The following is a 26,270-nucleotide window of genomic DNA, read 5'->3' on the forward strand; positions in this document are numbered from 1 at the left end:
CGTCAATGCTAAAACAATTGCTGAACCAGATCCAATGTTTCACTACAGCAGGGGACAAGGACTCCCTTTTCTGAAGCAGGGGTCAGTTGAGGGAGGAACGAGATGCAAGCTGCAGCCCCAACACAGATTTGCAGCTGGAAAAAAGCTGCCCTCAGATCCAATTACCCCCTTCTCTTACCCAAACCCCACAAAAAATGTTCAATTTCTGAAATGAAGAGAGGAAACTGGGCACAGGAAGATGTACACACTCTAGGTGGGAGACAGAAGTAACTTGATAGATCTTTCCGGCCCCCCCCCCCCTGTTTCTTACAGGAGGGTTAATTGGTGCATTCCTAATGTATAGCTAGCGTGATTTACAGGTACGTTGTAATATTGCTGTTTTATCTTGCTTTGATTGATTCATTGCACTGTGATTGTATATTTACTTTGAAATTGTATTTTATAGTTGCTGCTTGGGGAGCCTTTGAGCCAAAAAGCGATAATTAAAATAAACCACGACCATAATGTTTTTGGCAGCATCACATCTATAGCTCTGCTCCTGCTCTCCTGTATTTTATATCAGACAGGTCTGGGTTTTATGGGGAGGGGAGAGGGGCTCTCTGCGAGTACTGACTGGACAAGCGGGTGCCTGCAAGCATGTGCAGAGGTGAAACAGGAAAGATGGCCGAGAGGGTTGGGGCATGACGATCACAAGCACTCTTGGATGAAACAAATGATCTTAATCCATTTCGATCTGGGTTTAGACCTGTTTATAGGAATGAACCAGTTTTGGTCTCCCTGACGGATGACGACTTTTATTGGGAGAAGGACACAGGGGAAAAAGTGAACCTATTGTTTTTATTTGAACTCTCAATGGCTTTTGATCCCATTGGCCAGTTAGAAAGCACGGGTCCGAGGGGTTTGCAGTTTGCCCCGGAAAACCTGCTCTTTAGCACTGAACGCGAGCAAATGTCCATCTGCACAAAACCTAATTCACAGTTGCTCCAATTCAGCGGTAAAAAACAGGGGTTGGGGGGTTGAGAACAGGCAAGACAAGCAGAAGTCTGAATGAGCTATATGTGGAATGGGTATTGGAAGCAGAGTTCTACCGTATACCTTGGACTGATTTCTGTTCCAGACATGGAATGGGTGAGAGAATATTGGCAGTTTCCACCCCATTATCCTTTTCAGCAGAACTCTCTGACATCCCTACAAACCACCCAGGCTGAAAATATAGAATTGTAGAATTCTAGAGTTGGAAGGGAGACCCCCAAGGTTCATCTAGCCTTACCCCACACAATGCAGGAATCTCAGCTGATGTGACACTAGTTTATGCTATCGTTCCACTGTCCTGTCCAGCTCTGCGTTTTCTAAACTAGCAGGAAGGAGCTCTTCCAGGGCGAGAGATCTGCGTCACAGCACACGTTTAACTGCTGTCGAGCTACAGCTCCTCTCCATTGCACAAACCAGGGTGGGATTTGAACATGCGCAAAGATACACAGACACACACAAGGGGCTCCTTTGCCTGCATAGCATGGTCTCAGCACTAACCATCGTAGTCAGGATGTACTTGTAGAACGCGGTCGTCATCCCAAGCTCTGAAGCCTAGAAAAGGAAAAGGAGGAGAATCAGTTTCCAGGAAGGATCCTCGGGTCTCTGAGCTCCCCCACCAATGGTGGACCCTCAATATTCACTAGCTCTGGTTTCACTGCAGCGCTGGATGAGGCCCCTCCTATTGTTTCCAGCAGCTGGTATTCAGAAGCATCGCTGCCCCTGACCGTGGAGGCAGATCTCAGCTATCATGGCTTAGTAGCTTCTCAGAGCCTTATCCCCCATGAATTTTTCTAACCCCCCCTTTCTTTTATTAATGTAATTATTAGAAAATGTGAACCGGTTTACACAAACCATAAAACAGACACAGAGATTTTTCAGTAGGAGTCAAAAACAAGTTGCCCCCCCAAAAAACCCCAAACTCAAGCATACATAAAATCAGTTCAAAATATACATTTGTTTTTAAAAGGAAAATTGCCCCTTTAAAATTCATGTGCATCTTATTTTTAAAAATCTGTTTGGTTTTTTAAAAATTTGTATACTGCTGCCTCTTTTTTGGTCAAACCCTCTAAGCAATTCTTACAGGTCCTAATGAAATCACAAACATTTGTCATGCTATTTAAGCGAAATCTCATTTTGTCATGCTATATAGTGGAATCTCATTTTGTAGCAAAATCTCGTTTAAAGCAAAATCTCGTTTCAACCCCCTTTTAAAGACACCCAGGTGGGCGGACATGCCTGACTCCTCTGAGAGAACATTCTGTAGTTTAACTACGCTCTGCTAGAAGAAGCGCTTCCAACTTGCAACTAAAAGAACTACCCCATTTCTCCAATGCTGAACTACAACTCCCATCAACCCCAGCAAGCATGGCTGATGGCCAGGGATGGTGGGAGTTGTAGTCCAGTAACCTCTGAAGAGCCAAACATTCCCTGTGCTTGCTCTAACCAGTGCTGGGCATCTTTTTCCCTACAAGAAACGGGCTCTGTTGTGTTTAAACCTTCCTGTCATTAAACACCCCACTCCATGTCAATGTAACTGGAGTTTATATGATCCCAGCAATAGTTGTGTTTCCACTTCTGCCATTTTAATTTGGCTGTGGCTGCCTTGCATTCTTATTTCAAAATCTGGTGTTGCTTAAATCCTAACTAAGATGGCTGAACACCTCGACACCCCTTCTCCCGGTTCACCTTACAAACTACAAGCCTTACGGGCTTTTGCAAACCGCTTTAAAGGAATATTTTAAAAACTCGATCGTTTCCACCGCCACCGTCCACACTTCGAGGCAAAAAGCCACCCTGCTACAGGGGCTTCTCTTTACCTCAAGGGTCTCCCGCATGCGGCAGACTTTTGCCCACAGCAACCGTTTTCCCACGAGCAGCTCTTCAAAGCGGGGTGGGAAAAAGGGGGGGCGCTGATCGGGACGGGGGCATTTCGAGGATTCTTTTCAAGTATCTGCAAAAGCCCTCGAGCAACTCAGAGGCAACGCTTGCAAAAACCCGACAGAAGCTGAGGCGATCCGTGGGATGCTGAGTGGAGGCCTGCCGCTGCCCTCCGGTTTTGGGGCAGCCTCCTGAACCCCAGAGCCCACACTCATGCCTGCCGCTGCCTTTCCTCACCTTCTTGAGGATGAGATAAGAGATGGAAGCATTGGCGTCGATGATGATGGTGGAGATTTTGTCGTCCCGGATCTCCTTGAGCAGCGGCGTCGGGTCGTTGGTGTCATCGAGCATCCGGATCGACAGCGTCTCCTTGGAGATGAGGAACTGACGCACAAGCTCCTCCAATCGCAGCAGGCCTGGTGGATGCGAAAGGAACAAGGGGTTGCGCCAACATTTCGCCCAAGCCAGAGGCCTGCCCAACCCGCCTGGCTTCAGAGCTTAGGACTTGGCCCAGGAACCATCCGATCAGGACATAAAAGCATTTGAACACCTCTGCTTATATATATATATATTCTTGTGCCCAGAACTGTAGTATAGGAAGCCCTGCTTTGCATACTAATTTCGAAGGAGGCTAGGGCTTCAGGTAATCCCAGCAGGGTCTTCTCTGTGGTGGTGCCAAAACTATGCAGTGGGATCCCTGACCAAGTCTGCCAGCATTCAGCTTTGAAGGAAGTGAAGGAGCTCCGTTTTCTTCACCTCTAGTCACTGGGGCCAAACTAGGCATGGCACTAAACAAGTACAGTGGTACCTCAGGTTACAAACGCTTCGGGTTACAAACTCCACTAACCCGGAAGTAGTACCTCAGGTTGAGAACTTTGCCCCAGGATGAGAACGGAAATCGCGCGTCGGTGGCGAAGTGGGAGCGGGAGGCCCCATTAGCAAAAGTGCACCTCAGGTTAAGAACCATTTTGGGTTAAGAACAGACCTCCGGAACGAATTAAGTTTGTAACCCGAAGTACCACTTTTTAATTTAAAAACACTTATTTTAAAAAAGATCGCCAATAAAGCCAGAGGTATGATGTTTGAGAACCGCTTCCATCCCCACGGCTCACATCTCTGTGAAATCCGATTGGCCACCCACTGGCCCCGCCCCACAAGTACGGCATTTGGCCCCTCCCACTTCTCCCTCTCCATTCCCCGCCAAAGAGCTCAGCCACAATTTCTCACACTCAGCCTTGGCGCAGATGAGGCTAGCCGAGGGGTAGTTGAAGGACTTGAGAATACGGGATACGGCCAGGCTGACGTCCTCATTGCTGGGGTAGAGGCTGACGGAGGCGAAGCGCAAGTACTGCAGCTTGGGGGTCTCCTCAGGACCCACCTTCACGTGGGGGATCTAGGGCAGAGAAAGAAACCGTTTGTTTACAGGGCTGACACAAGCCTCACCATGTCTTCCTCTGCAGCCGAGAAGTCAGCACAGAGACTGTCCTCGTCTAGATCAGCTTCTGCAGAACAGAAAACTCTTGTGACAAGTGTGACATGCAGCAAATTAATTACAGTTCCATAGACTGCTTAAAGCAATCAAAGCCTTTTGGGAAGTCTATTATATACTGGGTGGGCCACCGAACCAGATTTCCTCCCCTTTCTGTCACCGACTGCAGAAAGAGGTTGAGAAAAATTTAAAAAGCAGCCAGAGCTTCAAGTAGGAGTTAGGACAGAGATGAAGAGAAGGATGGGGTCTGTAATAAGAACCCCGAAAGTTTTAAGCAGGCTTTCCTAGGCAACCATTAATTCAGAACGGTTGAATTAATTTGAATTAATTCGTTTGCTGTAACCTGCCTTGGGATCCGTCAGTGAAGGGCAGGTAATGATTTTAACAGTAATAACAATGTCATTACAGTATATATATATAAAAAAATTCCTTCCAGTAGCACCTTAAAGACCAACTAAGTTAGTTCTTGGTATGAGCTTTCGTGTGCATGCACACTTCTTCAGATATCTGAAGATATCTTCAGTGTATCTGAAGAAGTGTGCATGCACACGAAAGCTCATACCAAGAACTAACTTAGTTGGTCTTTAAGGTGCTACTGGAAGGAATTTTTTTTTATTTTGACTATGACAGACCAACACGGCTACCTATCTATTACAGTATATGTGATTGGTAGCTGAGCTGTGGACCAGGAACATTTCTTTGGCGTAAGTTTACTAGGCGGCTGTAGGTAAGCCACTGCCTTTCAGCCTCCGAAGCTGCGATATAATAGTGACCAACCTTACAGGGCTGCTTTATGGCTCATGAAGGTGATGAAGATGATGGAGGTGACATTACCTCTTTCTCCCCGCAGATGTGGCTAACAATGGAAGCAGAAGCCGGACTGGAGGCTGGGCCCAGGACAGAAACTACGCCTTTGGGCAGGATCTGACACACTGTAGTGCAGGGGCAAAGAGAACAGGAGAAAGAGGTTGTACAGATTTATTATTATTGTACTCTTCAGCTTGTTCTCACACTTGTGCCCAGACCACCTGAGCAAAGCCACATGGCCTTGCACACTTAACCTCAGGGAAATTGCCTTTTCGCTTCCTCCTGGTCACATGCACACAAACTTCCCCACCCGCTGGCTCTCACAGATGGCCATGAGGGTGATTAAGTTGCCTTGGCTGTAATTCTGTCCACCTACCCTGCAGCCCCAGACCTCTGACCAAACCATCTGCATCACCTTTCAAAGTCTGCAGCTCTTCCTACCTGGTCAGGGAATGGAAAATGATCCGGGACGTAGAGGATGTAACTTAGAAAAAGCTATTCTCCCTTTTATCCTAACGCCAGAACTCGTGGATCTCCAGTGAAGCTGAATGGGCCGGACTGAAGAGAGTATTTCTTCGCACAGCACATAGTTAAACTATAGAACTTTCTCCCAGAGGAGGAAGTGACGACCACTGACTTAGATAGCTTTAAAAGACAAGTTCATGGAGCAGAAAGCTATTGATGGCTACTAAACACGATGGCTATGCTCTTCCAGGCAGAGGGCCTTTTTGGTAGTGGCACCCTCCCTGTGGAACGCCCTTCCATCAGATGCCAAGGAAATAAACAACTACAGTCATACCTCAGGTTACAGACGCTTCAGGTTGCATTTTTTTGGGTTGCGGGCCACCAAAACCGGACGGGTTACTTCTGGGTTTCGGCGGTCACACATGCGCAGAAGCACTAAATCACGCTTTGCAGACGCGCCGCTGCGGGTTGCAAACATGCATCCTGCAGAGATCACGTTCACAACCCGAGCGTCCACTGTATCTGACTTTTAAAAGACATCTGAAGGCAGCCTTGTTCAGGGAAGTTTTTAATGTTTGATGTTTTATCGGGTTTTTAATATTCTGTTGGGAGCCACCCAGAGTGGCTGGGGAAACCCAGCCAGATGGGCAGGGTATAAATAATAAATCATATTATTATTATTATTATTATTATTATTATTATTATTATTATTATTATCATCATTCCTCCACAGTTGGAGGCAGTAATGCTTCTGAATACTGGAAATAATAATAATAATAATAATAATAATAATAATAATAATAATAATAACAACAACAACAACAACAACAACAATAATTTATTATTTATACCCCGCCCATCTGGCTGGGCCTCCCCAGCCACTCTGGGCGGCTTCCATAAAAACCAAAAATACAATAAAATATCACACGTTAAAAACTTCCCTGAAACCAGAGTAGGGGAGAGTTATGAAGGTGGGAGAAACACTTTTCTCTATCCACTTACCCCATGCCATACATAAATGGACAAACTTCTACAGCGGTACCTCTATTTGCGAACAGGATCCGTTCCGGACGCCCGTTTGCAACATGAAAAGCCTGCAACCCGAAGTGTCGTATCTGCGCAGGTGCGCGGTGCTATTTGGCTCTTGTGCGCATGCGCGAAGCACAATTTAGTGCTTCTGAGGCATGTGCGAGCGGCAAAACCCGGGTGTAATCCTTTCCGGTACTTCCGGGTCACCGCAGGACGCAACCTGAAAAAACGTAACATGAAGCAGACGTAACATGAGGTATGACTGTATCATGGCCCCTCTTACTTGCCTTTTCTCTAAACTAAAAAGTCCCAAACGCGCAATCTTTCCTCATGGGAGAGTCTCTCCATCCTGTTGATCATCTTGGTTGCCATTTTTGGAACCCTCTCCCAACCCAACTCTACAATATTCTTTGTGAGGTAAGCCCCTCCCCTGCCCCTCATGAGCTTTGTAGATCCTTTCACACTCCAGTGTCACACACGGACACACACACACACGCAACCTACTGGTGTCGGTGGTCTCGTACTGGCTGTCCCGCTGCAGTTCGAAGATCTCCACCTCAACTCGGGCTTTGGCAGGCACCTCGATGATGCTGTTGATGTGCTCGCGTGCTAAGGCTAAGGCCAGTCGCTCCCCCCGGCCACACACTGTCTGGTCATCCAAAATGGCGGCTAGTCATGGGGGACAGCAAGGCAGGGGTGAAGAAAAGCAAGACGTCAGTCACTGCTCAGGGCGGAAATTCTTTCCTCTGCAAACATCACTCATGAGCACCCAAGGGGTCCCTAAACAGGGGCGCCTTCTGCCCATTGGGACCGGGAGGGTAAAACGTAGGTGGCCAATGGCACGCTTTCACACCCATCAGGCCTGACGGGATTGGAGGAGCTTAGGGTGTCAGTTTCTCATCTCCAAGGAGACGCTATCGACCTGGATGACGGATCGCACCAAGGATCCAATACCACTGCTCAGGGAGATTCAAGGGATGGTAAGATTTCAGCCATCATTCTTGTTGCCAGTGCTTCCATCTCTCATCTCATCCTCAAGAAAGTGAGGAACAGTGGTGGTTGATGCCCATTGGGTCTGGTAGGGCTGAAAACAGGGAGGCCGAGGGGAGCTGGACCCAACCAGTCAATAATTCTATTTGTAGGCCGCCTTTCCAGAGTCAAAGCCATGCTCAAGGTGGCTTGCAGCATATAAAAAAATCGCATAATTACAAGCATACCAAAAGTTGTCATAAACAACAAATAAGCAAGTACACAACGAAACTGAACAATTTCCACATAAATCATAAGATCTAAAATAAGGATACAAAACATAATAATAATAACAATAACAAAAAACCCTAAACAACGTTCCAGCCAGAGCTAATGACAGGCAGTCATCTAATTCTGGGTTTGTCCCCATTTTTCCTCCCTGCTCAATTCTACAAGGGCAAATCTGAAACTACAGTGGAAGAACAGGCAACTGGGCATGTTTTAAGTGAGATGGCAGGCAATGGCTTGCTGAGTGCAGAAGGAGATTGGTGGGGCAGTTTTCCAGTAGCCCCAAAGGACCAGCCCCTGCAACGTCAAAGGCATGCCTGGCTCGAACCTGATTTTTAAAGCTGCCCTCCTTTAATGCCCTTGTATTGACTCTGAATCTCACCATGCAATATTTGGTCCTCCATTTGTATTTATTATCGATAAAAATTTGGTGTGGTGCAAGCGAATTATTCTTCTGAAAGTGTGGCACAGAGGAAAAAGTTTGAGAACCTTTGGGCTAGTGTGATGGGCTTTGACCAGGAATGGAACTCTTGTGGACTTCCAGATGTTGCTGAACCCCAACTCCCATCAACCCTAGTCATGGGCCATACCAGCAGGGGCTGATGGGCCTTGGAGTCCAACAATATCTCTGGCGTAATGGTTGCCTTAAGCCTGCCAACTAAAACCGCAAAGTCTTTTTAAACTATGCCAGCCTTCCTAAGGAGTACAGAGTGTCAGAAAACTACTCCTTATCCCAAAACATTCCTTTCCCCCAGAATCAACATCACTAGCTCCACAGAGAGCAATGACAGCAGATGACACGTTTTGCCAGGACTCCAGTAATGAAGGGGGAGAGCTCTGTCAATGACCATTAACCGTGACAGCCAAGTGGAAGCTCTGGGAGTGCAGGCAGTGTACTTACAACTACAAAGGAAGAAGGAAGGGCAAGCACCTTCACACCTTCCTTGAGAGCATCCTGATGCACCTATAGCTACTACGGTGCCTCCATTATGGCACTTAGGGTAGCCAGATGCAAAAGGGCACAGGGCTCCTGTACCTTTAGTTGTGTCATGCCTGCTACCCCTGCTGAAATATCCCATGTTTGCACCACTATTAAAGGTGCAAAAGCCCTGCCCTATTTTTGCATCTAGCCACTGTACAGTACTGCATGGACATGCTATGTGCTTCCTGCAACACTGGGGTAGGGGAATCTCAGAGGCCAAACGGGACTCTCTATCCAGCCCTCAAAAATAGGCTCAGGCCACACATTGGCCCTATTTCACACCCTGATTTTTTTTATTTTTTTATTTTTTTGGCCTAGTTGGAATGCGTCATTAAATTCTAATAACATTTCTCGCTTGTCTGGGTGGATAGAAAGACACATGCCAGCGTGTGTAGAAGCTCACTTACTGTACGGTTACAATTTAATGCCTTGCTCTGCCTATTTTAATCCTTGGCCCCACCTGACACTGACATAGAATCATATCATAGAATTTTTAAAGTTGGAAGGGACCACAAGGGTCATCTAGTCCAACCGCCTGCAATGCAGGAATCTTTTGCCCGATGTGAGGTTCAAACCTACGGCCCTTAGACTAAGAGTCTCACACTCTACCCACTGAGCATATGGCCCTCTGAGGGTTTGCCAGAATGCACACTGCCAGTGATACCTTTTCAGTGGCAGATTTGGAGGCGCCATTAAATTGGTTTGGTGAGAAGCTGCCATGGGGGCTTTGCGTTCATTTGTCCATTTGTTCCACTTGTCATGGATGCTTTCAGCTGAGATTCCTTGCATTGCAGGGGGGTTGAGCTAGATGACCCCCCAAGATCCCTTCTGGTTCTGCAAACCTGCGATTCTATTCCCTCTGTGGAGCTCAAGGCAGCGTGCATAAGGTCCTCAGATCTCCCACTGACACGCTGACCAGACCCAGACCAGCTTAGCTTTCAGAGCATGCCGCCTGCACCCAGTGCCAACTTCCCCATGGCATCTCAACCCTGCCTCCACCTTAGTAGAGTTGCCAGTTGACCAGAAAATAACAGCTATCATGCAGCAGCAGCAGCAACAACAACAAAAAGCAAGAAGCGTGTGGCTTTTTGATGGTGCAATCTTAAGCACTGTCGCCTCCTAACATCTGCACATGATGCGCTTCAGGAGTGCCTGAAGCCAGTAGGAACGGCTGCTGCTACACAGAAACCAGCCCCGCCAGATGTGCTCGCATTGGAGAAGGCAGCTGATGCCAGGGAACCAGGGGCTGTAACTGACAAGCAGCGGAAATGCAGAGGGTCATGGGCTGCTACTCAGAGGAACATCGGAAGCTGCCTGGTGCCAATCCAGACCGTTCGGTCCATCTAGCTCAGGACTGTCTACACTGGCCGGAAGTAGCTTGGCATCGTTTCAGGCAGGAATCTCTTCCAGCCATACCGGGAGATGTCTGGGATTGAACCCAGGGCCTTCTGTTTGAAAGACGGGACTGAGCCATGGCCCTTCGCCTCCCTTCAGGCAGCGGCAGCTGGTGCCTGCTGGAATTGGCAGGGTGGAAGGCAGAAAGGCCACAGCCGCTGGAGCCACAGCCAACAGATTTTGGGTTTGTCCCCCACCTTCCTCCCTGATTAGCTCTGCACGGGCAGCACAGAGTGAGGAGGAGGAAGATGGCAGGCAGGACCACTCCTATGCCCAGAGCTCACTGCTCCTTTCTCAGATCACAGAGGCAGCCCCCTCTCCACTTTTCTGGCAGAGGATGGAAAACCCAACCATTTCCTCCAGCTTCGGAAGACTTGAACGTACAGCATGCAGCAGCCACACAGTCCGCAATCCCTAGCTGAGGTTTGTCTGTTATGGATGGATCCTGCCCTCTCTAATCCTGCCCTAAGGGGCCTTTACCCTTTCAACTCTCACTGGAACAGAACTGCTGGGGAACAGTGATAGGGTGGGCCTTGCTGCCAATTTGATGGGCAAAGATATATCACTGCCCCTGTTGTTTTATGTTTGGGGGGGGGGTGTTGAAAGGTGGTGCAGTGTGGGATCTCGAGGGAAAGGGTCTTGAAATATACTCAGTCGAGAGTGGATTTCATGCTCTTTATTCAGCTCATAGTGTTGAGGAGGAATGGAAGTTCCCCCAGAATGTCTGCTTTATATACATTATTTACACAAAGGGCCCCATGTGATTGGCTAACTCTGGGATTCTCCTGTAGGCCAATCAGGATGTGGAGTCACTTCCACCTGGAGCTGGATTGGGTGGCTCCTGTGGACCAAACAGACTGCTGCATTCTGGGTCCTATTGTTCTAGGACCAATCAGACTGCTGCATTTTGGATCCTATTCAACTCAGTACATAACGGGTCTGGAGTTTATCTCAATCCCTCAGTGAGAGCGAGAGTTGGGGGTGCAGCAGCCTGAGTGAGGGTAGGGCTTTTGCCCATGGGACACACATTTATATGGTGGTCATGGGTTGTATCCCGCAGAATGCTAAGTATGTAAGCATCCGACCAGCACAAGGATTTCTGCTTCTATAGTAGACTCCCCCTCCACACACACTGCCTTCCCTCACATCTTTCCCTAATTCTGCTCCAGGGGGGTTGATGAATCGCTTCCCTTTAAAGATCTCGAAGCAATTTTGCAACAGAATCATCAGCAACTGAGGGAAAAGAACTTTACACAACTCCTTACACAAAAACTATTGTGATAAAGAATCAAACAATGCTTTCGTATGTAAAAACCATTTCGAATCCAATACATGAGCAAATCAGGACAGTGATCCCTACTGAAAAGGATTGTTGAAAAGGGAAGAACTTCAATAAATGCCCCAAAGAAAATAGAGGTGGCACCCGTCTGACGTGTAGTGGGAGGGAGTTCCAAAGGGTAGGAGCCACCACACTAAAGGCCCAGTTCCTGCATCATATGGAAGGGACCTCCTGATTAGATGGTATCTGCAGAAGGTGCCCACCTGCAAATCACATTGATCAATCCTATTGCACCCTTCATGCGTAGGAGACAGGGTGCTTGTCACAGTGTGGTTCTGCTGTGGGTGTTTGGTCCTCTTGTATGCTAGGTGGGTATTTTATGAAGGGCTGTCACATGGGAGGTGGAGCAAGCTTGTTTTCTCCTGCCCCAGAGGGTAGGAACTGAACCAATGGGTTCAGGTTACAGAGAAGGAGACTCCAACTAAATATACGGAAGAACTTTCTGATGGTAAGAGCTGTTCAGTGGTGGTAGATTCCCTCGGAAGGTGGTCAACTCTCCTTCCTTGGAGATTTTAAAGCAGAGGTCAGTTGGCCATCTCTTATGCATGGTCTGCTTGGGATTCCTGCATTGCAGGGCGTTGGACTGGATGACCCTTGAGGTCCCTTCCACCTCTACAATTCTATGACTCTGTGATTTAATGGATTGTGTAGAGTGAAAGACGATTGAGCTGCGGGGGGTAGCAGTGGCAGCCGTTCTGAATGTAATGGTCTTTAGCGTACTTGTTACAGTTTTGTTGTGTAATTGTTTTTATTGATTATCTGCTAATTATATTTTCTGAGTTGTGCTGTAACTATATAATGTTCTGTCGGTGCTGCTTCTGTTTATTGCTTGTAAGCCACTTTGGGGTTCATTTGAATGGAAAGCGGAGCAGAAAGGCAATCAAATGGGATCAATAGCGGCTTTCGCGCAACCCCACGAAATGTCTTTCCATTCCCCACATTTTCCCTGTTCTGATTTATTCCCCCTGCAGCCACCTGGACTCAAGGATAGAGAATGGAGCTGTCAAACGGCTGTCGGATATTTAAAGTGCACTCAAACCAACAAGTGATGTTTTGCTAGAAAGGCACATGATAGGAGCTGGAGCTCACAGAGTTTTCCTGTAAGTTTGCTAGAGAGACCTCTGTGAGAGACATTCCCACTGTGCTCTGAAAGGGGTTTGTGAGTAGCCATATAACTTCTCCTACCTGCCTGGGCTCATCCTCTTTTCTCTATTGCTCTTACTCTTCCACCTTCATCACCAAGCAGAAATGTGAGAACATTGGCTGAGTCTGACTCCAATGCTCAGACTCCATCTTAAGCTAGACCAAAGTTACCGTATTTTCCCGTGTATAAGACTAGGTTATTTTGTAATAAAAAAATATGCAAAAAATTGCGGGTCGTCTTATACACAGATAGTGGAGAGGTAGGACGGGCGATTGGTGGTTGTCGCGAGCAGGAGATTGTTAGTGGTGTTTTTGTTGGTGATTGGTGGGTGCTGCAAGGTCCGCTGGCTATTGGCTGCTGTGGCAGTTGGGTGGGCAATTGACTGTGTTGGTCCTGTGATTTTTGGCAATCCCCCCCCCCAAAATGCTCAACTCTGGGCAATCTCCCTCCATTTTCTCAATTTAGAGTCCCAAAAAAAACCCTATCTTATACACAGGGGCGTGTTATACACAGAAAAATATAGTATGTCTTTGTAGCTGGATTACCATTTTAAGCCTGCCTGAACAAAGCTACTCTATCTGTTACTCTTCAAAAAAGAATTAAGAGCGAGTAAATATTATTTTTACCTTTTACAAGACTGATTATTGTTTTAAGGGGGAAAGACCAGGAAAACCCAGTCTTCCTTAAAGCATCCTGAGTTACTTAAACCAAAAGGCTAAAACTGGTTTATCTAAGCGTCCCCTTTAAGCTGCAAAAGGATGGCACTCACAAATATATACCCAACAAATATATCCTTTCCAAGCATCTATCCACATCCCAGCACCAACCCGACCCAGTCAGGTTGCCCTCTAGCGCTGTTGCCTCACCCCTAGGATCCAGCCACCCACAGCATCAGCCTGGTAGATCAGCCCCCCACCCCACCCCGTGGGCGTCCCCCACTTACCCATGCGCAGAGACGACAGCACCTCTAGGCTCTTGTGGGCGAAGCCGAGAATCAGCAGCAGCAGCAGCACGGGCAAAGCCGGCATCTTCTACCCCTCCTCATGGAGAAAGTTCGGCCGTGGCCTCCGCGCTGCCACCTGCAGGAGGGGCAGGTGAAACACACCCCGTGAGGCACATGGAGCGGGCACACAGAGTTTGGCACAGCGACAGTGGCGTAGCATGGGTTGTCAGCACCCGGGGCAAGGCAAGTAATTTGCGCCCCCTAACCCATGGATTTGCGCCCCCTAACCCTAACCCCCAGATGTTGCGCCCAGTGCGGCCGGCCCCCCCTGCACCCCCCACGCTACGCCACTGCACAGCGACCCCTTCTGGACAGAGCCATAATGATCCCTTGCAGTATAGCTTGGGCAGAGGGGAACCTGGGAAGGTAGCCCGTCTGGGAGAAAGAAAACTCTGGTCCTTGCGAAATATCGCCAGGAGAAGAAAAGTCTAAGTAAACCCTGCACAGATCTGGAGTGGAGTCCCTAAGGCGGTTGGATGGCTCTTTGTACGCCTCCCTCCAGAAACTCCTGCAACCCAGCTGGTACCAAACGCCTTGCTCTGCTTTCCTCTGGACCATATCAGCAAGGCCAAGAGGGGGTCTTTTTGTCTGGGCAGCCCTGGAACTCCATCCACACGGCCCAGGCTTGCACCCCGGGGTGGTGACTTTGGTGCTGCTAATGTAGCAGCTTGACTTCACCCCCAGAGGCGCACTCCACTGTCTCCCGAGACACACGGATGCCAAAAACAGCAGCATAACACCTGCTGTTGAAGAGGCTTTTGAGGGTCCAAACAGAGGCACCACATCCTCCCAGTTGAAAGCACATCCTCCCAGTTAAAAGGAGGACCCCAAAATACTCTTGGTGCTGAGACTCTTGCCCTATTCCTCCACCAACCCCCTGTCCTCTTCCGCCCACTGCCTGCTGGAGCCAGCAAATCTCCTTTTGCTCCAGAACGGGGAAGGAGAAGGGTGGACCAAAGGTACAGCGGAGGATCGGGGCGGCTGCACGTCTGTGCCTTGGTGCGTTTAAAAAGGTGAAGGCAGAAGACCTGCAGACAGTGCCAGCATGCAGCAAACTCCACCAGCTACCTGGGGCTTGGGGATGTTGTTGAAGGTCTCACACTGAGCTGCTGAAACAACGCCATCCCTAATCCACGCTCCCAGCTGCTCTTGCAGAGCTCAGGAGACCAGCAAGGAGGACAACTAAAAAGAGGTTCCAGAAGCGAAGGAACCAGGAAGTTGGCATATACCACACCAGACCATTGGTCTATCCAGCTTGGAACTGTCTACACCAGCCTTCTCCAACTTGGTGCCCTCTGGAAGTTTCGGACTTCACCTCCAGAGGATACCAGACTGGAGAAAGCTGGTCTACAACCACTGGCAGAAGTTCTCACCGTTTCCATTGGGAGATACCCAAACCTACTTGGAGATGAAAATAAAGATGCCCCCTAAAACATCTTTCCGATGAAGATAGGGACGTCCTATTCCATAGCCTCCAACATTTCTCCAATGAAAATAGGGACATCTTAAGGAAAAGCCAACAAAGGTCCGTATAGTTAAAGCTATGGTTTTCCCAGTAGTGATGTATGGAAGTGAGAGCTGGACCATAAAGAAGGCTGATCGCCGAAGAATTGATGCTTTTGAATTATGGTGCTGGAGGAGACTCTTGAGAGTCCTATGGACTGAAAGAAGATCAAACCTCTCCATTCTTAAGGAAATCAGCCCTGAGTGCTCACTGGAAGGACAGATCGTGAAGCTGAGGCTCCAATACTTTGGCCACCTCATGAGAAGAAAAAACTCCCTGGAAAAGACCCTGATGTTGGGAAAGATGGAGGGCACAAGGAGAAGGGGATGACAGAGGACAAGATGGTTGGACAGTGTTCTCGAAGCTACCAGCATGAGTTTGACCAAACTGCGGGAGGCAGTGGAAGACAGGAGTGCCTGGCGTGCTCTGGTCCATGGGGTCACGAGGAGTCGGACACGACTAAACGACTAAACAACAACAAAGGAAAAGCGGGACATTCCGGGATCAAATAAAAAACTGGGACGGCTTCTGTAAACCCAGGACTGCCCTTGGAATAGAGGGAGACTTGGAGAGTATTTTGGCCCCTCCGGGACCCCGCCAACTGCCAAACCTCCTCTCTGCAGCCCACCACCCCCTTGTGGCCACCAAGTCCAGCACTCCCCAAGCTCTGGGCATCCATCCAAGGCCTGGTGCTGCAGCGGGACCAGCACATCCTCCTCCCCCTTTGCACTTGACGCTGGTCCTGCTATGAGCTGAGTCAGCAACACTCCCCACCCGACGTCCTCGCACTGCGTTCACCTTGAGCATTAATATTTATTTTCGCTCAGCCTCGGCCGGGCAAACGGCACAGCCGAGGTTCGCCGAAGGGGAGACGCGTCAGACTACGCTGCCCCCTCTCCTTTCCCCCAGGGTGGGGCAGGGAGAGTGCCGTAAGTGGGGGGCGAGGAGGGCGGGGAGAAGGGTCAGTAGCTGGCAAAGGGGTGCTGCACTTCGCAAGCTGATTTTGATAGCGGGGAGGAAGATTCCTGAAGATAAGAGCCAGGAGGAGAGGGAAAAATACACCTCCAGCTGAAACAGCAGATTATTTCTAAAACGAGAGGCATGCGTGATCAGTGCTCAGAGGCACTGTTTCTCTCAGTACCAGTTGCTGGAGGGCAAACAACAGAAATGAGGGCTCTGGCCTTCAGGCCTCCTCCTGGGCTTCCCAGAGGCAACTGGCCGATTGCTGCTGGAAGCAAAGCTCTCGTTGCATTCACATGGAAGCGCCCAAGCCCGTGTTGCTGGTTAGCAGAAGAGGGAACATCCCTCACCGCAACAGGACTCAGGTGCCATTTCCCCAGTCGCTGCATACCCTCCAACATTTCTCCGATGAAAATAGGGACGTCCTATTTCATCTTAATTTTTATTGTTTATACGCCGCCCATCTAACCGGGTTGCCCCAGCCACTCTGGGCAGCTTCCAACATATATTAAATCATATAATCAAGCATTAAACATTAAAAAAAACACTTCCCTATACAGTGGTACCTCAGGTTACATATGCTTCAGGTTACAGACTCCGCTAACCCAGAAATAGTGCTTCAGGTTAAGAAATTTGCTTCAGGATGAGAACAGAAATTGTGCTCTGGCGGCACGGCAGCAGCAGGAGGCCCCATTAGCTAAAGTGGTGCTTCAAGTTAAGAACAGTTTCAGGTTAAGTGCGGACCTCCGGAACGAATTAAGTACTTAACCTGAGGTACCACTGTATAGGGCTGCCTTCAGATATCTTCTAAAGGTTGTATGCAGTGGTACCTCTGGTTGCGAACGGGATCCGTTCCAGAGGCCTGTTCGCAACACGAAAAGAGCGCAACCCGCAGTGGCGCATCTGTGCACGCGTGGGTTGCGATTCACCACTTCTGCGCATGCGCGTGATGTCATTTTGCACTTCTGCACATGCGTGAGCGGTGAAACCCAGAAGTAACCCTTTCCGGTACTTCCGGGTTGCTGTGGGACGTAACCTGAAAGAACGTAACATGAAGCCGACGTAACATGAGGTATGACTGTAGTTACTTATCTCCTTGGCTCAGGGGGCGGGGTCATATAACTCCATATCCTCCAACATTTCTCTGGTGAAAATAGAAACGTCCTAAGGCGAAACAGGTCAAATCAGAAGCCAGGACGGCTTCTGTAAGTCCGGGACTGTCCCTGGAAAAGAGGGACACTTGGAGGGTCTGCCACTGTGGTGCCAGGGCAGAAAAAGCAGGATCCAATGGAATTCTCCCTTCTCTGCCCCCCTCCAAGCTGCACCGGCCTTTGCAGCAAAACTAGCCAGTAGCAAAGGTGGATTTGGGTATCTCTGCATCATATCCTAAGGTTAAACTTTGTAAAGATGCCATTCAGGGGCGGGGAACCTCCAACACACAGGTCACTCTCAGTGTGCCAGGGTGTCCGATTTGGCCCACAATGCCACTTGCCCCAAAGTACAGCCACCTGTCAATCAGCTGGCGTTACTGGGTTCAGTCCTGCAGGGTGCTGCTGCTTTGCCAGCACGTTCCTTGACGCAAAAGGACAAGATGGTTTGCATGCTTCCTCATCCCTTCACTCAGGGCTGGAGTTTGGGTTTTGTTTTGTTTTGTTTTGCTTGTTTAACGGCAAACAGAAATGGAAGAGGGAAGCAAGGAAATGGCAGCCCTTCCGGGAACCTGTTGCTCAAAGCTAGAGTGTCATCTTGCCCCTGGCAAACTCCAACTCAAATGAAGGCCTGAGCATTACGCTAGGCCTTTTACACTGCAAGGGAAGATACTATCTTTTCCTTACTCCAAATTAATTAGGGATTAATTTTAGCAAAGGGCTCTGAGCTGAGCCCCAGGACCAACTTTCAGCTGCAGGGTCTTTCTGCATTCAATTTTGTTTTGGTTTTTTAAATGCCCTACATACTTATTGGTATTCCGGAGCCGGCTAGAGAGAAGAGTGCCTGCTTCTAAGGCAAGCCCACATAGCCAGAGGGGTGAGGAGGCTTAGCAGGGATGTGGGAAGCTGGAAGGGCACCTTAGAGATCATCCAGTTCAGCCCACTGCTGATGCAGGAAATTAACAATTGCAGCAGCCTCAAGAGGTGCCCTGTACAGCCTCCATTTTGGAACCTTCAATGATGGAGAGCCTGCCACTTTCTGAGGCAGCCTTTTTCACTGCTGAACTTTCTGCCTCATTTTTAGTTTTTAAAATCTGCATTCGTATCATCTGAACACACTGGCTTCAGAATACAAAATTGCTCCATTATCTCCGTGACAGCCCTTCAAATAGTTGAAGATGTGGATCATCTCGGAAGAGCCTGAGTGTAAATTTATGTAAGAGACGCGGGTGGCACTGTGGGTTAAACCACAGAGCCTAGGGCTTGCCGATCAGAAGGTTGGCAGTTCGAATCCCCGCAATGGAGTGAGCTCCCGTTGCTCGGTCCCAGCTCCTGCCAACCTAGCAGTTCAAAAGCACGTCAAAGTGCAAGTAGATAAATAGGTACCGCTCCGGCGGGAAGGTAAACGGCATTTCCGTGCGCTGCTCTGGTTCGCCAGAAGCGGCTTAGTCATGCTGGCCACATGACCTGGAAGCTTTACGCCAGCTCCCTCGGCCAATAAAGCGAGATGAGCGCCACAACCCCAGAGTCGTCCGCGACTGGACCTAACGTTCAGGGGTCCCTTTACCTTAATTTGTTTAAAGTTGTTTAATTTTATTATTTCTCAGTGAACTATTGGGTCGTTTTGGGGGGTTTTTAAGGCTGCATATACACTTTCTACTCCCTCTTCAAAACCTAAAGGTCTAGGTTAGAGCAAAGGGGAAGTAAACATGGTGTCCTCCAGCTGCTGCTGCACTACAACTCCCATCACCCTTGACCAGGGGCAATTCTGGCTGAGGCTGATGGGAGTTGTAGTCCAACAACACCTTGGCTTTTTAAAAAAAATGAGATTGATTTATTCTTCTTTTTAAAATGAAAGATAGGCATTCAGGGGACACCTGTGGAGGAAGCGGAACCCCAGCAGCCAAGGGTGCAAAGGTGCCAGAAGGGCATGGCAGATGGGTTGCCTTAACATAGTCAGGAACTGGCAGCAGTGACACCCCTCGACATCACAGCACCCTGCTAGGAAGTGCTGTGAGGGTACTCGCCGCCGCCGCCGAGTTTGGCTAAGAGGGCTCTCTCGTGCACCACGTGGCAACGGTTGCCAGGAAACGGGAAGCTGCTAAAAGGATGTTGCGGTTGCTAGGCAGAGCCACCTGCAGCTTGGCTGCCCTCTCTCACCTCCTTGCCCCTCCAAGAAAAGGAGGGAAGCGCGTGCCCACCCAAAGGTGGCCTGGGGGCATGGCAGGGCTTTTGCTACAAGGCATGCCCTGTGCTTTCTTCCCAATCTGGTGCACTGCATATTGACGCTTTCTAAGAGATGAAAGTCAGCCACGGGCCGGGAGGTGGGGAAAGGGGCGATTTGTTGTGCAATAAATTCTCCTCATTTGTCACGCACGGTCCTTACATTGGTGCAGCTAGGGAGGAGGGGTAATTTTGCTAATGCAGGGGGGAACTTTGTGGTCCTGAGAGGGTTGGACAAATTCAGGGAGCTATTGATGGTGACAAGCCATGACGGCTGTGCTCTGGTGCCAGTTGCTGGAAACCACAGAGTGCTCTTGAACCCGGGTCCTGCTTGAGGCTTCCCACAAGCACCCACTCTAAGAATAGAAAGCCGGACAAAGATGAGCCGTTGGCCTGATCCTTCTGCCCTAAACATGCCCATTTTACATCACCAGGCCCTCTTCTGTGGACAATGCCAAGGGACTTCCTTCAAATTAAGAAAGAAAACAGGCAGAGATCCGTAAAACAGTAACAGATTTGCTACAGAAAATGTCTTTCACGTTGGATGTAACAGACTGATGTGGCTACGCAGCCCTCCTTCTGGAATAATAAACAGACGTCTCCCTCCCTGAGTAGCAACAGCCAGCCACTTCCCACGCACTAAGAATTAAGGGCCAACGGCAGGTGCGTGGGACCTTTGACCCACCAGAGGCTGCTGAACTACAACTCCCATCAGCCCCAGCACGTACGGTCAATGGTCAGGGATGATGGGAGTTATGGCTCACCAATCTCTAGAGATCGCTTTTCTCAACCTGGGGTCCCCAGATGTTGTTGGACTACAACTCCCATCATCCCTAGCTAGCAGGATCAGTGGTCAGGCAACCCAAGGTGTGTCTAAACCAGCCCATTATTATTTTTATTATTATTATTAACATTAGTATACCAACCTATACCTCTAGGTCTCAGGGTGCTTCACAACACAAAGTTACAGTATACAAAGCACAAACTGTTAAGTTGTGGGTGAACATATCAGACGACACAGCGATTCTTCAAACAGCTCTTGTTTATTCAGAGGCCAGAACAGAACTGAGCTGAAGGGTTCAGTCAGCCTGCTTATATAGAGATCCAGTACAACGTAACTGTAACAATTTTCTAAAACTATCCAATCACTGAATGTCACTTTCGATCCCTTATTTGCATAACTATCTACAGTACCCCCTTGCTGGCCCAGGGTGAGAACTTCAGTACATAACACAAACTACATAATAAAAACAAACAAAGCACAAAATACTTAATAAAAAAGATCAAAACATAAAGGCAGCAAAATGTGGCTTTTCACTCAATGAGCTAACTCCTTCTCCCAAGCCCATTGCAAGTCATCCCCCAGAGAACTCCATATGTCTTTTCGCTGCTGATTCTTGCACTGCTGACATCAATTGTCCGTTCTGTGAAAGGATCTCGTCTCGCGAGTGAACCTTCCCACATTTCCCTACTGGGCTATATTTCTCTAAGTCAGTGACCCAGATGCTTCCAACATCCAGCACAGGATCTTTATGCCCCTTCCTCTTATTCTCCACTCTCTTCTTTTCAACATAGTCTTCCAGAGCAGGGAGGTTCGCAAAAAGCCATTTCCGAGCTTGGGAGGAGAGGGGGTTGCGGGCTACCCCCTCCCACACACGCGGGGGCTGGCCTTTTGCCCCCGCGAGATCCAGGGAATCCCCGGGCGTGCCTGCGACCCTGCCCGCCAATCGGCGGGCTGGGGAGGCGTGGCCTAGCCTACTTAAGGCCAGGCACGCCCGGGGACCTCCCTCTTTCCCCTTGCCAGCTGAGCAGTTTTCCCATCCCACCCACCCTTAGGCTTAGCTAGCTATGACCTTGCTATGGACTCCGGTTGGTTGCCGCAAGGGGCCTGGTAGGAATTTTTCCAATTTGGCGCACTGTCAGCCTTTTGGTTTTTTCGCCTACCTCGTAGCAATCGTCACAACTTCCGCGGTATTGGCGGTTAGGCATTGGCAAGGGTTTATTGTTAGGCAAATGAATGGGGGGGAAGGAAGCGCCATCACCTTCCCCCAAGGAAAAGGGTAGTCCGGTAGAGGACTCCGGGGGGCGTTGCCTTGTCCGAAACCTAGGGAGGTAAGGGCCTCCGGCACGCCCCCGAGCGGTGACACCCGTGGGATCCTAGTTGGCGTACTTCAACAGGACTCCCACGGCTTGTGGACAACCCTTCCCGGTCTCCATGCCGGGTAGTCGATAGGAGCCAATGCCTAAGGCCAATACCTTTCAATTCTGTAATCAATAAAGTTGTGGCCTTTTTATGCCCATTAACCTTAAATAACGTGTCCAGTGTCTTCATTTCACATGGAGGAGGGGTCTTGCCACGCAACTTACGCCGAGCACCTCTGTCTTTCCTGGATCTTTGCAGATCAGCCTACTGTACAGAGGTAACATTCATATTCATTGCCCTGCCTGCCGCTGGCATGAAGCCCCTGCTAGGCTGGCCAGAAGGGAATCTGGCCTTCTAGCTGTAAAAGGTTCCCTATAGTAGTTGTGGAAAGGGGACTTTCCAACAGGTGTAGTTTGTCATGCAAGCTACACCTGCTGAATTAAGTCTTCTGTACAACTACTATGGGTGCTGTCTGTTTTGCATCAGGATCTCCTTCAGGCTCTGTTGTTGTTGTTGTTGTTGTTGTTAATAATAATAATAATAATAATAATAATAATAATAATAATAATAATAAAAAATCATTTATACCCCCCTCCATCTGGCTGGGTTTCCCCAGCCACTCTGGACGGCTCCCAACAGAATTTTAAAAACACAATAAAACATCAAATATTAAAAACTTCCCGATACATGGTTGCCTTCAGATGTCTTCTAAAAATCAGATAGTTGTTTATTTCCTTGACATCTGACGGGAGGGCATTACACAGGGCGGGCGCCACCACTGAGAAGGCCCTCTGCCTGGTTCCCTGTAACCTTACTTCTTGCAGAGAGGGAACTGCCAGAAGGCCCTCAGAGCTGGATCTCAGTGTCCGGGCTGAACAGTGGGAGTGGAGACGCTCCTTCAGGTAGACTGGGCTGAGGCTGTTTAGGGCTTTAAAGGTCACTACCAACACTTTGAATTGTGCTTGGAAACGTACTGGGAGCCAATGTAGGTCCTTCAGGACTGGTGTTATATGGTCTCGGCGGTCACTTCCAGTCACTCCCAGTTAGGGCCAAGGTATTTCCCTGCCCTGCTTAATCCACATTTCATGAACACCATCCCCATTTTTTTTTTTATTTAAACTTTTAAAGCTTATTGCTTCCAGTAATATTCCTGCACCACAGCTAAACTTCCACCCCAGACAGGAGTCTCTCACTCCCAATTCAACTTTTAAGAGGGACAGAAATGCCAGCCTGTCCTCTGTATATTGCCTCTGGCCAACCCTTCTTCGCAGACCCGAATTCTTGGATTCTGCACTCAGGTGCTGCTTAAGAGAATATTTAATGCCAAGTTCATCCTCATTGACTTGCATGAGTGTCGTTCATATTCACAGCACATTTGGAAAAGCAATATTTGCATCAAAGTTCAAACGGCAACAGACACACTCTTTTCTCCACCCCACGATACACACGGGCGCTCGGCAGTCGGGAAAATGGAGAGTCTTCACTCAGTGTGTAAAAGCAGTGGCTCCCAAAAGATTTCTTATGGGGCAAATAGGAAACGCCCTGTTTCTGAATTCTGACACCCCTGGACCTTTCTCGGCCAGCCAGATCATAAAGACGGAACCTGCGCTTGTCTCCCAGGTCAGAATCTCAGCTCCAATCCCTACTCTAAAAAGCTAAACATGACCCATACCCCCAATAGCTTTCACAATGTGGTGTAGGAACTCTGGGGTTCCTCAATAAGAAATTCAGTAACAGCAGGATAAATTCCCCGGAGGTCAGCTTGCCAACCATGGTGCAAAGCTGCAGACACAGGGGAGTGTTGCCCTTACATTAAAGGACACTTTCAGCGCCTGTGGGGTAACCCAAGAAAGGCACCCATTGCCTCATTGGAACTGAGAACGCTCCCAGAATTCTCTGCAACATCGAACATCAAATTCTCTGCAACATCAACCATGACAGACACACAGGGGCTCCTGGAAGCCGCCCAGAGTGGCTGGGACAACCCAGTCAGATGGGCAGGGTACAAATGAATTATTATTATTATTATTATTATTATTATTATTATTATTATTATTATTATTATTAAATTTATCTAGGAGGAGTTTCTTGAGGGTAAGAGTTTTGACAACAAATGATGCCACCAAGTGGCATGTGGTGAAATTTTTCGTTGGGGAAGAGTTAGGGCCAGAAGTGCCAGTTTGCGAGGGTGATGGTGGGGGGCCGACGTCGTGAGCATGGCATTGTGACGTCCCGATGTGAGCATCACACCTCCCTCTCTAAGCTAGACAGAAGCTTCCTGGGCTTTAGGAAGGAGGTGTCAGGGCTCTGAAAGGACGCTGAAGCCCTCTTGCCTCCTTCCCAAAGCTGGACAGACTTTGGGAAGGTGGTGGGAGGGTTCATGGACCCATTAGAGCATTTTGCTTCCCTCCCTAAGCCAGGCAGAAGTTTCCAAGGCTTTGAGAAGGAGGCACAAAGGGAACATTTAGGGGACTAGCCTAGTCTCCCTAGTCCATTGTCCGCACACCGCTGATGCCAACACTATGCGTTGCCTCCAACTGAGTCCTACTCAGAGAAAGCCCATTGAAACGAATGTTTCCAAGTGACATCCTGCCAGCCAGGTCTGATATTCCCACATAAATTCAGTGGGCAACGCTTTCTTCATGCAGGGGAGGCATGCTAACGTCACTGAAAGAAAATGGAGGCGCAATCCACCAGCTCCACTCCTCAGCACTTAATCTTTACCTAATCACACGCTAAATGAGGACTTCTCTGAAATCTGGACAAATATTTACATGGAGTATACGCAACAAGAAACAAGTAGTCGGAGCGAAACCTGAGAGAGCGTTTTGAGCCCAAAGTCCTGTCAGATAGCACAGAAGAAGGCCCGCTATGGCGGCCAAGGAGCTGAAACTGACAAAGAAGGACAAAGTGGTCACAGACTTCTTCCTGTCAGAAATGTCAGCTCAGCTTGACAGACTCTGAACTAATCTAACCACTGGTTGGAAAGATGCTTTAAAGCCTCTGGAAGATGGAGTTACTATAGTCAAAGGCAGCCTTACCAAGGTGGTTCAGACAGCCATTGAAGCTGTGATTCTAGCTGTCAAACAGGTGGGAAAACTGAAATTGCTAGCGCATAATACTCTCAGCCCGCAATTACACTTAGAGGAGGTGGGAAATGACCGCTACCGCTTGAACTTAAAAGTGAGCAGATTAGCCAAGGGTTCTGGGCGTGAAGCTGTAATACCCTTCATGGCAAAATGGCTGACTCAAGTGCCATGTTCAGAGGGAATTGCAGAATTCAACACTGATACGTTGTATAGAATTGGCCCAAAAGGATTGTTGGCCTAGAGATCTAGTGATCTGCTTCAGGAGTCTTGCAACTACAAGAAATCTCCATTTGCAAGTGAGTATACAGCCTGGAAAAAGTTATACGGCAAGGCAAACCGCCGTTATTTCTTTACAACTGGTCCCGATACATTAAGGCACATTGGTGAATTTCACCCCTACACAGAAAAAATGCAAAAGGCAGACGTGAGATATTGGTGGGGTGATCACCACTACAGGTAGTGTGATGCATTAGGCAATCCACTCATAAGGAGATGAGGAACTTATTCTATTTACTTAACTCGAACTCCTCATCTCCTCTCCTTCAAGAATGCAGATCCCTAGATGAAGAATCAGACATGGAAGAAGACTTCAGGAGCGGGGCGGGTGGGCAGGAATTAGGCATTAAAAAGCACATGTTAAAAAACCTAAGGAATGTTTACTGAAACATAAGAGATTTCTCCTCCAAATATTTCACCAGGTACATTCAAAGCATAAGGGGTAGCAATACTATTTGCTAATTTACGGTAAATTGTCTCCAGTGGCGTAGCGTGGGTTGTCAGCACCCGGGGCAAGGCAAGTAATTTGCGCCCCCTAACCTGTGTATTTCGCCCCCTAACCCTAACCCCCAGATGTTGTGCCCGGTGCGGCCGCCCCCCCCTGCACCCCCCATGCTACGCCACTGCTTTTCTCCTTTAGCATAGCTCGGAGATACGGAGGGATGTTATATTTTTGTCACGGGCTATCAAGGCGGTAAAGACATAGCATTGTCCCGGCTCCCCTTCTTGGATAAACATTTTAAAGCATTGAAAACATTACAGGGGAGGTGGTTTGAATCCAGCGAGGCATTTACAGCACAATAAAAAGGGAAAACTGATCCAAACAAATGGGAATGCTCAGCAAACCCTAGAAAGAACTTTGAAAGACTTCATCCTAATGTGTGAAATTGCACCTGTTGCCCCCCCCCCAAAGCTAAAACGTATACACATGAACAGCTTACATCCTATCATCCCCTGGATGAGTTGAAAAATTAGGCAAAAACTGTCTGCCTGGAAGTGTCAGATTGCATCCCTGTATGGGCTACTGTCAAACGCCAATCCTGCCCTGCTTGCCTGCTGTTCTGGAGCTTCCTTTCACTACTCCTGCAAAATCAGCTGGTGGTGGGA

General features: G+C 48.6%; 1 protein-coding gene across 1 annotated transcript in view; it reads right to left on the reverse strand.

The window, feature by feature from the left end:
- GRIK5 (glutamate ionotropic receptor kainate type subunit 5) overlaps positions 1 to 26,270 on the reverse strand; it is a 95,422-nt gene that overhangs the window by 44,741 nt on the left and 24,411 nt on the right. The window contains exons 2-7 of the mRNA XM_082232642.1: positions 13,761 to 13,896; positions 7,205 to 7,369; positions 5,234 to 5,331; positions 4,138 to 4,303; positions 3,148 to 3,326; positions 1,531 to 1,584 (exon numbers count right to left, since the gene is read on the reverse strand). Of these exons, the coding sequence (XP_082088768.1) occupies positions 1,531 to 1,584; positions 3,148 to 3,326; positions 4,138 to 4,303; positions 5,234 to 5,331; positions 7,205 to 7,369; positions 13,761 to 13,845 (747 nt within the window). The 5' untranslated portion in view covers positions 13,846 to 13,896. The remainder of the gene's footprint in view (positions 1 to 1,530; positions 1,585 to 3,147; positions 3,327 to 4,137; positions 4,304 to 5,233; positions 5,332 to 7,204; positions 7,370 to 13,760; positions 13,897 to 26,270) is intronic.

This window comes from Podarcis vaucheri (assembly GCF_965113315.1).
Source record: "Podarcis vaucheri genome assembly, chromosome: 7".
NCBI classification, from domain to species: domain Eukaryota; kingdom Metazoa; phylum Chordata; class Lepidosauria; order Squamata; family Lacertidae; genus Podarcis; species Podarcis vaucheri.